This window comes from Staurois parvus, unplaced genomic scaffold (assembly GCF_062004578.1).
Source record: "Staurois parvus isolate SC_StPar_1 unplaced genomic scaffold, SC_StPar_1.0 ptg000086l, whole genome shotgun sequence".
Classification (NCBI taxonomy): Eukaryota; Metazoa; Chordata; class Amphibia; order Anura; family Ranidae; genus Staurois; species Staurois parvus.
The window spans coordinates 6,313,132-6,329,814 of NW_028317882.1; the positions used below are offsets into that span (position 1 = coordinate 6,313,132).

At 40.8% G+C, this 16,683-nt stretch overlaps 1 protein-coding gene across 1 annotated transcript in view; it reads right to left on the reverse strand.

The window, feature by feature from the left end:
• Window positions 1-3,686: 3,686 nt before the first annotated feature.
• The window catches only part of ACER1 (alkaline ceramidase 1), a 40,410-nt gene continuing 27,413 nt past the window's right edge, over window positions 3,687-16,683 (reverse strand). The window contains exons 5-7 of the mRNA XM_089670130.1: window positions 10,513-10,650; window positions 9,431-9,568; window positions 3,687-7,159 (exon numbers count right to left, since the gene is read on the reverse strand). Of these exons, the coding sequence (XP_089526256.1) occupies window positions 6,982-7,159; window positions 9,431-9,568; window positions 10,513-10,650 (454 nt within the window). The 3' untranslated portion in view covers window positions 3,687-6,981. The remainder of the gene's footprint in view (window positions 7,160-9,430; window positions 9,569-10,512; window positions 10,651-16,683) is intronic.

Genomic DNA, 16,683 nt, shown 5'->3' on the forward strand with positions numbered 1-16,683 from the left:
TTACATGCATAATAATAAAATGTTGCTATTGAGAGATTTATGCAGGCCATAGATGGGTCGTTTATCGGCCGAATTGTCGGCTGAAAAACGAAAAATCGGTCGTTCTGTTGCCACTAATGCTTACGAAAATCGGCCGTTTTTTGTAGATTTTCCAGCATGACCGATAAAAGAAACTAGAAGGAACCGCGAAAATCGGCCGATGACATTGCCCTCTAACGGTGCGAATATCGGCCGATTATTCTTTCGGATGAAAATTCGGTCGATAAACGACCCGTCTATGGCCTGCATTAGCCATTTGCAGGACAATTAATAAACCTTGTAGATAGGAATGCCTAGACTGACATAGTGAATTATCCTCAAAGTAAAATAGGTCATCACCGAGCTACTATTTACAATGAACTACTGGAGGCAAAATAAAAAATTATGAATAAAAGGCTCGCTGCTAAGCACTGTTATGTGTTCCCACACCAAAAGAAAAACAAAAAAAAATGCAGTGCTACCTTACTAATCAATATATATATTTGTAGATATTTGCAATACAAATTAACTTCAAGTGCAAAGATTCAAGTGATATGTGATTTCACATGTAATACACATCAAAATAAAAATAAGACATAAAAAAATAAAATAAAACTTAGCAAGGATGGTGGAAACCCATCCTATAGATATTTGCAATACAAATTAACTTCAAGTGCAATAATTCACATTATAATAATAGCAAAAATATAATAAATTTAGTACAACAATCTACACAATCAAAAAACATAAATATTGTTAAGTTATTGATTAGTAAGATAGCACTGCGTGTACAACTTTGAACAGAATATGTAGTCATGGACTTTGTGTGGACATATAGAAGAGAAACTGAGCACCATAAAAATAACTTTATGTACCATTAAAAATCTATTACACAACAAAAAATACTGTCCACATAGGGATTCACAATATGCAAAGATTCCGATTACAATTCACACGTGGACTTAACACGTTTCAGGAATCCTTCTTCAGGAGCACATATGATAGAATCAGTACACTGGAATCCACTCGTAATCTTTAATAGAGTAATATCAGCCAGTAGAGTGGACTGGAATTCACAGCATTTGTATGTTGCCCATAGAGGTGTAAATGAGTAAGCCAAGGTGAAGCCACTGCCTCTCGGGTGGGAAATTCAGGTACATTCTGTAAACAGCCAATGATCTTGTACACATAATCTTAAAATAGAAAGACTGACTTCCCCATGGGGAACCATCTAGACTTGTGAGAAAGTCACCATAAAGACAGCATGGTGGTCAAAGTAGTCAAGGCACATATATTCCAAAGAGGGGGCTCTTGATATCTTAGAAACAAACTCAGTTCATATCAGTTCAGTCTGCAGGGACTATTATTTTATAACCATGCCTGTCCCTCAATTTTTGGAACTGATATTGGAATTTCAACACTTTGAAGAAGAATAGAGCCCTGTGGCCTCCAATGAATACTGCACTCACCATAGAATCTATTTCTCTGGTATTTCTATGAAGGACATACAGTCAGGTCCATAAATATTGGGACATCGACACAATTCTAACATTTTTGGCTCTATACACCACCACAATGGATTTGAAATGAAACAAACAAGATGTGCTTTAATTGCAGACTGTCAGCTTTAATTTGAGGGTATTTACATCCAAATCAGGTGAACGGTGTAGGAATTACAACAGTTTGCATATGTGCCTCCCACTTCTTAAGGGACCAAAAGTAATGGGACAATTGGCTTCTCAGCTGTTCCATGGCCAGGTGTGTGTTATTCTCTCATTATCCCAATTACAATGAGCAGATAAAAGGTCCAGAGTTAATTTCAAGTGTACTATTTTCATTTGGAATCTGTTGCTGTCAACTCAAGATGAGATCCAAAGAGCTGTCACTATCAGTGAAGCAAGCCATCATTAGGCTGAAAAAACAAAACAAACCCATCAGAGAGATAGCAAAAACATTAGGCATGGCCAAAACAACTGTTTGGAACATTCTTAAAAAGAAGGAATGCACCAGTGAGCTCAGCAACACCAAAAGACCCGGAAGACCACGGAAAACAACTGTGGTGGATGACCGAAGAATTCTTTCCCTGGTGAAAAAAACACCCTTCACAACAGCTGGCCAGATCAAGAACACTCTCCAGGAGGTAGGTGTATGTGTGTCAAAGTCAACAATCAAGAGAAGACTTCACCAGAGTGAATACAGAGGGTTCACCACAAGATGGAAACCATTGGTGAGCCTCAAAAACAGGAAGGCCAGATTAGAGTTTGCCAAACGACATCTAAAAAAGCCTTCACAGTTCTTGAACAACATCCTATGGACAGAGGAGACCAAGATCAACTTGTACCAGAGTGATGTGAGTAAAAGAGTATGGAGAAGGAAAGGAACTGCTCATGATCCTAAGCATACCACCTCATCAGTGAAGCATGGTGGTGGTAGTGTCATGGCGTGGGCATGTATGGCTGCCAATGGAACTGGTTGTCTTGTATTTATTGATGTGACTGCTGACAAAAGCAGCAGGATGAATTCTGAAGTGTTTCGGGCAATATTATCTGCTCATATTCAGCCAAATGCTTCAGAACTCATTGGACACTGCTTCACAGTGCAGATGGACAATGACCTAAAGCATACTGCAAAAGCAACCAAAGAGTTTTTTAAGGGAAAGAAGTGGAATGTTATGCAATGGCCAAGTCAATCACCTGACCTGAATCCGATTGAGCATGCATTTCACTTGCTGAAGACAAAACTGAAGGGAAAATGCCCCAAGAACAAGCAGGAACTGAAGACAGTTGCAGTAGAGGCCTGGCAGAGCATCACCAGGGATGAAACCCAGCGTCTGGTGATGTCTCTGCGTTCCAGACTTCAGGCTGTAATTGACTGCAAAGGATTTGCAACCAAGTATTAAAAAGTGAAAGTTTGATTTATGATTATTATTCTGTCCCATTACTTTTGGTGCCTTAAGAAGTGGGAGGCACATATGCAAACTGTTGTAATTCCTACACCGTTCACCTGATTTGGATGTAAATACCCTCAAATTAAAGCTGACAGTCTGCAGTTAAAGCACATCTTGTTCGTTTTATTTCAAATCCATTGTGGTGGTGTATAGAGCCAAAAATGTTAGAATTGTGTTGATGTCCCAATATTTACGGACCTGACTGTAGCTCCCTCCCCTCTGATGGGTACCCTTTTGTGTTGCTGGCATGTTGCCAGAATTCAGAAATTATGTTGTGGAAGTTTGGTAAAAGAGAAGTATAGCCAAACCACTTTTGGGTCACAGGAATATGTTTACTAATGGTCTGCTATTACACAGAGTCAGCTGATAGGAGCTATTGCCCACTTGCAGCTGACAGGGCAGAGCAATACTACATTCGGGAAGGATCCAGATGATATTGTCAGGATCCATTCAGTTGTCTAATTGACAGATGACCCCCTCAACAGCTTGGTGCTCCAGTAAGCAGACGAGCAAAGCACTGTGCAACGACTGATAGACTGAGAGCTGACTGATCAGTCATCATGTGATTTGTCAGCTTCTGGGCATAGAGGTGGGGTGGGATAGCTGCGGTGACGCAAAATGGAGGTGAGTATGTCTGTTTTTTTACTAAACCCAAACCTCTCCTTAATTGCAAAAATCTGGTACCTCTATATTTGGGATCAACTTAAAGTCTTCTAAAATGTTACATTTCTTTAAAAATATATTTTATTTTAACCCATCACAAGACACCGTTTTATACAATTAACAAAATCAAGGGATCGGCGTAAAACATGACATAGGATATAAAGGACAATAGACTTAGATACAAAAGTATACACAAAGTCTGACAACTGAAATAATTATAAGAACTACCAGATATCTCTAGAATATTGCCCAAAAAGTGTATTCTTGTGCATTGAGGTAATGCGTGTTGCGTTGGTTCATGGCAGCCCATTCATTTGAGTGGGCTGTCTAATGCACCAAAAAAAATGTGTGCACAGTAGTGCATTGGGGTGTCATTCAGAATGACAATGTATAACCAAGTTAAAAAATAATAAAAAAACGTTCAGGAAAAAAGTTGAAAAATACACTTACTCCTAGTTTCTGTGCTGCGGGAGTGTTGTCATCTTTCTTCTGGTGACCACTTGGAGAGTCGCCAGGCGTCATGCACACTGGGCATAAAAAATGCTGCTTATACAGGCGTATTTTTCTTTCAGCCTTTCGAGGCAACTTTCAGGCAAAAAAAAAAAAAATGCTTGGTACGCATAAACACAAACAAGCATAAACTGTGTGCCATTTTTTTTCTGCCAGAGATGCTGGCATTTTTTCAGGTTCCTAGTGTACACGGATCCATATGGACCGTACACATGATAAGAAAATCATTTGAAAATTTCCATATTCGGAATGATCGCCCAGTTATCTGACCAATGATACAGTGCTTTCAACAGACAATTCTGACTTTTTTGGATGACAAAAACTGAGGGTGCAAGATAGATATTTTTTATTGTTTGTGAACACAACGTTCTCTGCAAGTAGCTCCGCCCCAGCTTCCCCCTAAATCCCAATCTCAATATAGCTAAGTGCAAGACACACAGAGCCAGATCAAGGCCACATAAGTGCCCCCATAGAAGGTGGCTTGCTATGGGGGCACTTGGTAGGGGCAAGGGGCCAGGAGCACCACTGTGGGGTCCCCAGAAGCGGAGGATCGGGGCTGCTCTGTGCAAAACCACACAGAGCAGGTAAGTATAACATGTTTGTTAGTTAAAAAAAAAAGTCAGGCTTCAGAATCACTTTAAAAAAAGCACTTCAAAAATACTCCAGTCCTCAAGGACCACCGACAGGTCACATTTTCCAGGCTTCAAGGCAATTGCAAACTGGCTTTAAACAATCAATGTCTTTGGTTAAAGAGGATCTTCAGTCTTAAAAGTCAGCAGCTACAAATACTGTAAGGTTACAGGTCACAGGTCAAAAATACTGCAGCTGTTTACATTTTAAAAAAAGGACACTTACCTGTCCAAGGTCTTTGGGTCCAGCAGGTTTACTAAGGGAAGCCAGCTGTGACTGTCAACTTCACAACCAGCTTCCCACTGTGCAATGGTCCTGCAGCCAACTGGGACAGGTGTCCCAGATGGTTACAGGTGGGGGAGAACTTCCGATACAATCGCCTAGGTGGTCGGAGTGGAAGTGGGAGCAGATACCTGCTAAAACTAGGTATCAGCTATGCCCCCCCAAATAAATAAACCTCTAAAAGTGGGAGAGGAGGGGAGAAGGAGGTGTAAAAGCAGAACTTCCCTTTTAGGGTAAAGTTTCACTGTAAGTGCACATTTATAATGTTTATAAACACTAGTCTGAACGGCATCTGGTTCAGTAAGCATTTACAAAACATTCATAACACACTGAACAACTTTTTCAAACTAGTAAATACTATTCATCTCCACCCCTGGGAGTGTTCAATACTGATCCTAATTGGAGAAGCTGTCTGTTAATTTAGCAAGCAGACCTTTGCCATTATTAATGAACTTCACTAGGCATCCAGCAGGCATCCAGCATGCAAAGCTCTGCAAAAGCTTACAATATATTTGGAAAATACCTGCTGAAAGTGATGCTAGGGTTTATAAGCAAAGATAAAACATACTTACAACGTATTTCAAATGAAACATAATTTCATCTGGGATCTTACAAAAAGATCTTGCCATCACATCTCTTTAAAACTGAGTACATATGAAATTATATAAATGTCAATGAAAGTGGTAATTAGATTCACTCTGTGCCTTACTTGCATTTAATTAGCCAAACAATCCTAACTAATTGTGTTGTGGGATGAAGAGGAAAGAAAAATTGGAGTTGATTTACTAAAGGCAAAGATGCTACTTAATTTGCAAAGGAATTTTTTACTTTGCTTAGTGAAGGAGGTGAAGCTCTACTAACTTCCATTGTCCAATCACGTGCAAGCAAAAATATTGTTTTTTTTTCCTTGCAAGTAATTGGATATGTTTTGCAAGGTGAATTTTCACATCGACTAAGCTAAGGGGGGGAAATACCTTGCAAAGTACCAATTCCCTTGCAAAAGTAACATCCTATTTGCATTTAGTAAAATCAACCTGATTCATATCGATTGCGGTGCAGCAGCTGCACGGACACAGCCGTTGGTCCCAGTTTGACAGCCATGCAGGTGTGGATGCATCTCCCCTAACGCAGACAGTGTGTATTCATGAAAATGCACTTACACAGCTGTCAGATTGGGACCAGTAGCTGTGTACATGCACAAATAAAGAGGTATGGATGCACGAGGATGCATGGAACACCTGTGCATCCTGTGTAGGTATAGATAGCCTGTCACACAGACGTACGGATAGGTACAACAGTGTGAATGAAGCCTTATAACTGTAATCTAAATAAAAGTTAAGAGCAGGAGAGAAGATAGCATGGATCCACTACGTGGACTGACCATTATTTACACTGAAAAAAAAAACATTTTTCAGTATTCTGATAGCAACTAATCTACAAATAATGATATTATATGATGAATAAAACAGTGCTGAACATAATATGTACATATCAATACAGAACACATAATTGTGTTTCCCAAGTGTTCCCCAATACACACAGGGCCGTATACATTCACTGCAGAAGACAGTAACTTTCCTCCCAGACAAGGTTGACATGGGAAGGCATCCAGTGAGCGCCACTGTTCTCAATATTTTTGTGCTGTAGTGATGGTTACAGATCTAGCCGTTAATCCCCATGCATGCCAAAAAGAACCACAACCTCTATTACTGTTATAGCTCTAGTTCCAGGATACACAATGGACATTATACTGTATACCAAAGGCACAGTTAGATTTCCATCAGAATTTGAAGTTCCATTTATCACAGGTGTATGTCTGATGAGAGCCTTAATTGAACCCATAAGACAAGTATTCCTTGTAAACCGCAATAGTAATGCAGATAGAGATTTAGGCTACTTTAGTGTTGCAAAATTTGCTGGAATCTCATGAGCTAGCAGTGCTTTTCAACTTCTTTCTTTGTGCTGATGACTAAATATGGCAATCCAAACCTCCTGGACTTGAGTGGCCAATATTGAACTTGAAGAGTACACTCAGGAATCTCATACTGAGCATCGAAATAGGCAAAGACGGTATTAATGTGGCCAACAGTCAGACATATGAAGATGTGCCTGTGAGATATAACAAAAAAATACAAAAAAAAAAGAACAGCAAATACAGTCAGATACATGTATATGAAATAAATTCATTTAAAAGAGTTTTGCATTAAATACTATCACATTAACAGTAACACTGTGCTGCTTGGCTAATTTATAGTTAAGAAAGGAATATTAAAGTAACTATTAAGAAAACCTGCTTATTTCCTTGAAAGGTAACAGTTATCTGGAAGTGTTATATTTAAACATTACCTAGAATGAATATACTTAAAGTGCACCTATGCCCAGATTGTAGACATTAGACCAGTGGTATAATTGCCACCATAGCAGCCATGCAGCTGCTATGTGACCCAGGGCAAGGAGGAGTGGGGGGCTGGTTGGGATCAGGATTAAGATTCCTGATTGGGATCTTTTGTAGAAACTCATTCATTTGATCTGCAAACGAATGAGAAAATACAAAGTAACTTTGTATTTCTCACCCTTCAAAAGCAAAAACACTGTATACCATGTGTGCAAGGATTGCATTTACACATTACCTAGAATGAGTAAAGTTAAAGTGCACCTGTGCCCAGACTGTAGACATTAGGCCAGTGGTGTAACTGCTACCATAGCAGCCAACACATCTGCTGTGGGGCCTAGGGATGGGATTTTGGTATGCAGCAGGATAGGTAAGCTGTTTATTCTGTCCTGACAGCTCGTATGCAGTAGTTCCATGGCTGCGAGGGCTTCTCCGGCCAGTTCACTTGAAATTCAGTGGCCACTGGAGTCCAATAAAAGCAGCCATTGGCAGCCTTTGCAGCTGGCACTGTGTACAGTGATACATTTTAGAGGCTGTGTAGGGACTAGGCTGATTTTCCTCCCAGGCAGTGTCACAGACACTTAGTGGAAATCTCCTAGGCTCCATGCTTATGTTAAAATGAGTGTACCACTGCTTTATCGTTTATGGAAACACTGCAGGAAGTCACCAATCATGCCAGCGAGGAAGTGACACCTGGATTCAGGTGAGTATCTATTTTGCTCTGCATATCTTGAAACTGGTGATTTTGCCCTGTCAAGCAGCATTCCCTTTCTGCCTATAGCCCAGAGCTCAATGGCGTGATCTCCTCTTGACAGCTGCCTTATAGTTCTTGCACTGGCAGGAAGTGGGTAGCCGGTGGGCAGTTTTCCTCCTACTAACCACCAACATAAGAGCCACCCAATTAAAGAGTATTGTTCATACTGATTGCACACCTCATTGAGCTTTCTTTCTTCTATGGACCACTAAGGTGAAAATTCTTCCACCTACTAACCACCAGTGTAAGGGAGCATTCTTCTCTCAACTGGCCACCAATATACGTGGGCATTCTTCCTTCTACTGACCACCAATGTAAATGGGATTTCTTTTTCCACAAGCATAAGGAAGCATTCGTCTTTCTAGTGAAAACACATGTAGGAGAACCATTATTCCTTCTACTGACCACCAAGATGAAGGAGAATTCTTCCTTCTACTGACCACCCACATAAGGGGGCATGTTTCCATCTACTGACCACCAAAGTAAAGGAAAATTCTTCCTTCTTCTGACCACCAACATGAGAAGGCATTCTTCTTTCTACTGACCACCCACATAATGGGGTCTTTTTCCTTCTATTGACCACCAAGAAACATTTAATTTTTACTTAGTTTAGTGAATTAGGTGAAGCTTAAGTGCAAGCAAAAATGTTTTTTTAAATTGTCCTTGCACATGATTTAGTATTTTTTGTAAAGCGAATTTTTACTTACCTTTAATTCATTCATGAAAGCTGTCATTAAGACTGTTTTTCCTAAAATAACAAACTTGTTATAATTACCTCCTCTGTGCAATGGAATTGCACAGAGTGGCCCCCCTTGCTTCGGGGGCAGACATACGGGCTCGCTCCTGAGCCAGGCTGTGTGCATTCATAGACACACACAGTGCAACTCTGCCCCACCCCTGCTCTCTGCTCACAGGATTTGATAGATAGCAGCAGGAGTCAATGACTCCCGCTGCTACCTCTCTGGTCAATGCAGGGAGAGGAGAGAGCCACTACAGATAGGCACATCGCTGGATCAAGTGGGGAGGTGAGGGGGTGTTACTGCAACTGGGACATTTTTATTTTAATACAGGAAATGCATTAAGGTGAAAATGGTATGATTTTAGAACCACTTTAAGATAAGTAAAATGTACTTTGCAAATTGAACATGCTCTCTACGCATCCAGTAAACCCACCCAACATTTTTTTTATTCTATTTTCTATATTTAATATGAAATATATATTGGCTGTTCTTACCAGAAGCTATGCAAGTAACAGAAGTTGATCCTTTTCCAAAAATTGCAGAAGAGACGATCACTAAGCCAGCATGAAATGGCCATCAACCACAAAAAAAAAGATATGACTGCTACATTAATGATTTCCTTGTCAGTGCACCTGTGCATAATAAGAGAAAAAATATTATATGACTAGTTAAATGCTAAGGGGATTTTTACATTTACCTCTAATTCAGACTCCTCTTCTTATTTCTATTGTCACAATAGATATGCTACAATAATAAATGTATTATCATGATGTATGGCTACCTGGGATTGGGAGTAGTGTGGTAAGGTGGATCCCTCAATGTTGCAGCATTAGAAAAGTCTGAATTGAGAGTTAATTATTTGTTATTAGTGGAAAAGTACATTAACTGGTTAAATCTGAGATATAAAAAATTAAGATGAGATAGAATGGAGGGACTGATGATGTCACAATACTCTCATCCAATTAGAGAAAGCCTTGTATTAACTGAAAAGGACACAACACATATTTGGTGTATGGTGAAGGTGCTGAGTACTGATTAATCAGAACTGATATGATCTGTCCCAGCGTCCCAAGAGAAAGAACAGTAAGAACAAAGCAGTTTACAAACTCAGGACTGCTGCAACAGGCTGTGTGGATGGTGAATCTGCGTCTCACACAGAGGTAAGTGCAGCGAAAAGCTATTCTTTCTCATGTCAGAGCGTCCAGCAAGGAGAACAGTGAGCAGCACTAGTTGTGACATCACCATATCTATGGCCTCATGTGCATTGCTTTTTCTAAACTTGAGTTTAGGAGATTTTGGAATTTTTTTGCCAAAGCCCCTGATCTCAACTCAGTAAAAGCATATGTCCATGCACACATAGGGGTTTATTTACTAAAGTTGGTTCACTCAGAATCTCGTGTCATAACTGACATGTCTTACACATACAGTATTTGAAAGTTAGGATTGCCTAAATCTGGCTCTGCTTTAATACTAGAAAAAAAAATCCATATTGTCATGCATTTGTATCTATAAAGAGGAGCCAGGAAATGTCTGTTGTATAAGTAACATATTAATATCAACTCAGTGCACAACTTACTTTCTTATCTCCTTCACCAGAACATACAGTATGTGGAAAGTAATACTGTTCAAAACATAGGCATTGATTACAGGCTTCACAAATGACATCAGTGTGGTGACCAATGCTATGATGAAGATCACACCTCCAAACTGACCCCTGTCACATAAGACATATTACTAGGTTACTAAAATATAAACTGCAACAAAAAAACAAATTAAATCAACTGCATCAGTACAGTAAGTGGATAAAGGAAATATGATTTGCTTTTATTACATAGGGACCTTTTTTTCTTGTTTTGCTATAGTTTTGCTTTCTTATATCTGTGAACTCCACAGAAAATGCTGATAATAAATACAATTGACATGTTAGTTATATATTTATGTAATAATTAATGATTTAAAACAGAAATGAGATACAAAAGAACATACTTTCTTAAAATTAGGTGATACTAGTATGGGCAAAAAATAACTTTTCACACTCCCCCTCAACCCATCCTGCCAGGTAAATTCATCTGAGTATGCATAAGACAGGTTAATTCGGTTGTTAGCAAGCTGGCTGGCAAGTTGTCCAAGAACATTGTTCTCTCCCTCTTTTTTCACTATGTGATGCCTGTTTATGTGTCCTTGCTTCATAAGCCAGTTATAGACTTGGGCGGGTGGCCACTTTTATGCATGTTTGATTTTTTGGTACGTGGGTGCACTAGGACCCTGGTTGCCATTGTGCTACATGCTGGGGTCCAGTGCACTCCTTTGCCTTTAAGAGGGGTGGCTCCCTCAGGTCCACCTGCCCTTGATCTATCCATTAAATGCATGTGCCTCTACTATGGGGACTCACAAATTTTAGAGTTAGGACCACAGATGATCAGGGTGCCGTGTCGTGGCTCTGTGGCTTACGTATGTATTTGCAAATGTGTGCTAACTAAACCCCTGTTATAAACGCATACTGTTAGACAGGTTAATTCGGTTGTTAGCAAGCTGGCTGGCAAGTTGTCCAAGAACATTGTTCTCTCCCTCTTTTTTCAAATTCATCTGAGTACCCTATACAGGTCCCTCACTACAGCTGTGTCCATCACCGCAGGCTAATCCTCACTGTCTGCTCCTATGACTTCTGCTGGGCTGACATCAGTCTTCTGGATCCTGAGGCACCCTTTGGGACATCAAACAGGAAACGTAGTGATGTGGCCACCTGGAAAAAGGACGTTGTGCAAGATGATCACATGACCGAGGTTAAAGGGTTTTTTTTTACCCCCAACAGTCAGTGAGAGGGAAGAGGTACATATCATCCCATAGTTTAGTTTTAACCAACATTAATCACCAGTGCTCCAAAAGTTCTAATAGTGTGATATATTAAAATTTAACTGCTGGCAAGTACTAAAACATCATTTAAAGTGATACTAAAGCTAAAAACATTTTTTACCTTAATGCATTTCGTGCATTAAGGTAAAAAACTTTTTTTATTTCTCTGCTCTCCCCCTTCCGTGTGAAGGGGAAGAGAGGGGAGAATAGATTCAGCGCTGTGCACAGCACTCAAACAGCAGCAGGAGATGTTGGTTTCTGCTGTCAACCAAATGTAGTGGGGGGGGGCGGGGCTAAGTCTTGCACGGCTCCATAGACTTACACCGCTCTTGCACAGGCACTGTGTGCCTCTGTAGCAAATGACTTGCAATGGGGACACACTAAGAAGAGGAACAGCCAAGATCACCGGTGGGGGACTGAGAAGCGGAGGATCGGGGCCGTTGTGTGCAATACCACTGCACAGAGCAGGTGAGTATGACGTTTGTTATTTTTATTAACATTTTTTTTTTTTTTAGTTTAGTAACACTTTAATACTATTGTATTTTCCTTTAAAATAATTAAATGTGTGGGGTGTGGCCAAGATGGCACTCTGAGAGATTGTGTCTGCCGGAGCTCTGTGGAATTCTTTGCTCCGGTTCTAGAGTGCTGTGTGATCCGAGCGGTATCTCCCTGCTTCTCGAATACCTGGCAGAACTCCCAGAAAACCTTATAAAGGGAAGAAGTTGCAATTTCCGTACTGATGGAGACATCTTCCCCAGTGCTGGCTGGCCACGTGGAGGAGCCTGGCAAGGCCTTCTCCATTATGGCATCACAGACCAACCCAGCTGACCCTGCTGACCCTCCACCTCCCGGTCTTCAAGACATTATGGCAACTATTGCCGCTTGTCAGTCCGCCCTTACCACCAAAATAGAAGTGGTGCAGTTGGATGTGGGCCTCCTCTACCACAACATCAACAAAATTTGCTTGCGCGAGCAGCGTTTAGACCAAACCGAGTATTCTACCGCCACCCGCTCCCTACAAATGAAGATGCAGGCCCTGGAGTATAGAGCGGAGGATGCCGAGAAATGCAATTGGTGGAACAACCTCCGCATTGTGGGCCTAGTTGAGGTAAGAACCCGACTGGTTTTGTGGAGGAACTCCTACGTTCGCTGTTGCCATGGGCCTACTTTTCTCCCTTCTTTACAGTAGAGCATGCCCATCACATCCCATCACGCCCAGGTCCTCCTGGATTTCCTCCCCGCACTTTAATCCTGAAGCTGTTCAATTTTCGGTTCCGGGATGAGGTTTTTCAGGCCACGCTCCTCCAGTGGGGATCTCTTCTACCAAAATAGATGGCTTCTCATTTTTCCTGATTATACAGTGGAGACACAGAAGTTACGGAAGTCTTTTGATCAGGTGAAGGCAACACTCCGGGCTCAGAGTATCCGCTACAGTGTTCTTTTCTGAGGGTCCAAGATCGTGAAACGGTCCGTTTTTTTTACTTCCCCACATGAAGCTACCAACTGGGTGGAATCTTTACCTCCTCATCGCTGAGCATGGTATGTGTGAGTTCCTTTATTCTTAGTTCTGGGCTTCTCGCTTGGTATTTTCTCAGATGGAGAATACCCCTGCATGACTTTACCAGTTGGTGCCTTGATTTTGCACTAGTTTTTATTGTTGATGTTTACTCAAAGTTGTGCCCCTGGATTATCCAGGTGAATTCTACATTCCTGCTTTTTCCTGTATTACGGCATTATGAAGTTGACCATCTCTCGATCTACTTACATTTCCTGTGGAATACTATTGAATCTCTCCTGCTGTATCCTAGGACTGTTTTGGCTGAACACTTTCCCAGTGCCTCCATGCCATCTCACTGTTACCAGCCTCATCAGGAATGGACATTTCTCCAGCTATTTACGTCACTGCCCCTGTATTGCTACACCACAGCTACTCTCTTTTGCTTGTGAGCCGGCCCTTGCACTCACGCCCTGTCTGACTGAACTTTTTGTGGGGTTATGTTTGGGGATCTTAGGCGGACCATGTTTGGGATGGTTTTGCAGGGAGGGCTTCCCAGCTGCTGTCTTTGGGCTGGGGGGATGGGATGTTTTAGTGTTTTTGTATTTTTTTTTTGGTTTTTAACTGCGGTACAGTTTTTATGGTTTTTCCATGTGACACAGTGTGTTTTTTTTGGTTTTTTTTTAAGATTAATATTTAACTTTATTGATATTACATATAAATACATCTTACAAAGAAGAAGAAAATAAAACATATCCATATAGTACAATACATACTAACTTAACCAATGTACCATCTCATTTATATATAAAATATACAGTCATGGCCGAAATTGTTGGCACCCTTGATATTTTTCCTGAAAATCAAGTATTTCACACAAAAAAGGTATTGCATTAACACATGTTTTGCTATACACATGTTTATTCCCTTTGTATGTATTGGAACAAATATAAAACAGAGGCAGAAAAGCAAATATGACATAATGTCACACAAAACCCCAAAAATGGGCTGGACAAAAGTATTGGCACCCTTAACTTAATATTTGGTTGCACACCCTTTGGAAAACATAACTGAAATCAGTCGCTTCCTATAACCATCAATAAGCTTCTGACACCTCTCACCCGGAATTTTGGACCACTCTTCCTTTGCAAACAGCTCCAGGTCTCTCTTATTGGAAGGACACCTTTTCCCAACAGCAATTTTAAGATCTCTCCACAGGTGTTCAATGGGATTTAGATCTGGGCTCATTGCTGGCCACTTCAGAACTCTCCAGCGCTTCTTTGCCATCCATTTCTGAGTGCTTTTTGACGTATGTTTGGGGTCATTGTCCTGCTGGAAGACCCAGGATCTTGGACGCAAACCCAGCTTTCTGACACTGGGCCCTACAGTGCGACCCAAAATCCTTTGGTAATCCTCAGATTTCATGATGCCTTGCACACAGTCAAGGCACCCAGTGCCAGAGGCAGCAAAACAACCCCAAAACATCATTGAACCTCCACCATATTTTACCGTAGGTACTGTGTTTTGTTCTTTGTAGGCCTCATTCCGTTTTCGGTAAACAGTAGAATGATGTGCTTTACCGAAAAGCTCTATCTTGGTCTCATCTGTCCACAAGACGTTTTCCCAGAAGGCTTTTGGCTTACTCAAGTACATTTTGGCAAACTGTAGTCTTGCTTTTTTATGTCTCTGTGTCAGCAGTGGGGTCCTCCTGGGTCTCCTGCCATAGCGTTTCATTTCATTTAAATGTCGACGGATAGTTCGCGCTGACACTGATGCTCCCTGAGCCTGCAGGACAGCTTGAATGTCTTTGGAACATGTTTGGGGCTGCTTATCCACCATCCGGACTATTCTGCGTTGCAATCTTTCATCAATTTTCCTCATCCGTCCACGACCAGGGAGATTAGCTACAGTGCCATGGGTTGCAAACTTCTTGATAATGTTGCGCACTGTGGACAAAGGCAAATCTAGTTCTCTGGAGATGGACTTGTAACCTTGAGATTGTTGATATTTTGCCACAATTTTGGTTCTCAGGTCCTCAGACAGTTCTCGTCTCCTCTTTCTGTTGTCCATGCTTAGTGTGGCACAGACAGACACACAATGCAAAGGTTAAGTGAACGTCTCTCCTTTTTATCTGCTTTCAGGTGTGATTTCTATATTGCCCACACCTGTTACTTGCCCCAGGTGAGTTTACAGGAGCATCACATGCTTGTAACATTCTTATTTATCCGCAGTTGTGAAAGGGTGCCAATACTTTTGTCCAGCCCATTTTTGGAGGTTTGTGTGACATTATGTCGAATTTGCTTTCTTTCCTCCCTTTTTTTGTTTTGTCCCAATACACACAAAGGGAATAAACATGTGTATAGCAAAACATGTGTTAATGCAATACGTTTCGTGAGAAATACATGATTTCCTGGAGAAATATCAAGGGTGCCAACAATTTCGGCCATGACTGTAATTCATTTAGCCCAGATCATTAGTACATATCCCATCCCGACTTATCCATCATATACTCTGAGAAAATAATCACATTCCTCACACTACCCTTCCCTTCCTCCTCCCCACATCATAATGTACTTCCCTTCTACCTTACACACATACATAACTTATAACATATCTTTTTCTAGTTGTCTCTATTTCCCCTACCCATTTAGTTACTCTTTATTTATTTTACAAAACCATATATTTATTATCCACTTACCATTAACCTTTCCCTCACCCACTGCATAGGCATTACTTATATGTTATTAACCCATTTACCCCATATTTTAGCAAATTATCCAGACTACCTCTGTGATGGTATACCATATGTTCTTTCTGTATTACTTCATTTACCATTTTAACCCATAATGTATAATCTGAGGGGGTCCTGAGCAACCATCTTTGTGCAGTCAATATCTCCTCTATTATGCCAAAAGAGAGATTCTATTAAAGTGGAACTCTGGGGATCCCCCAGTGACTTAATCCCGGGAATCAGCTGTGATGCAACCCTTCCAATGTACACGCTTACTAAATATTAATAGGGGCTGTCCCTTTGCTAGGATTTCTCAGTGGGGACTTATGGTAGCCTCTCCTTCCTTTCTCCTCTATTCTTTACCTATTTATTTTCCCCCTCCCCCCTCCCTTTCCCTTCTCCCTTCCTGTTTTCTGATATCTATATTCTGTTCCTTATACCGTTGGGTTTTTCCCTCATACTGAATCTATTGAGGCAATATTGGACTGATTTTCCATAATTGTTGTATGCAGTCTGTTCTGCTTCTCCATTCCTTTTGTCCTACATGTTATGCAATATATTGTTAATGCTCATCTGTATTGTACTATAACTACCATGTCAAAAAACACCCTATTTTGTAAAATGATTAAATGCATTTTTATATACAACTTGCATACCTAATTCTGTTT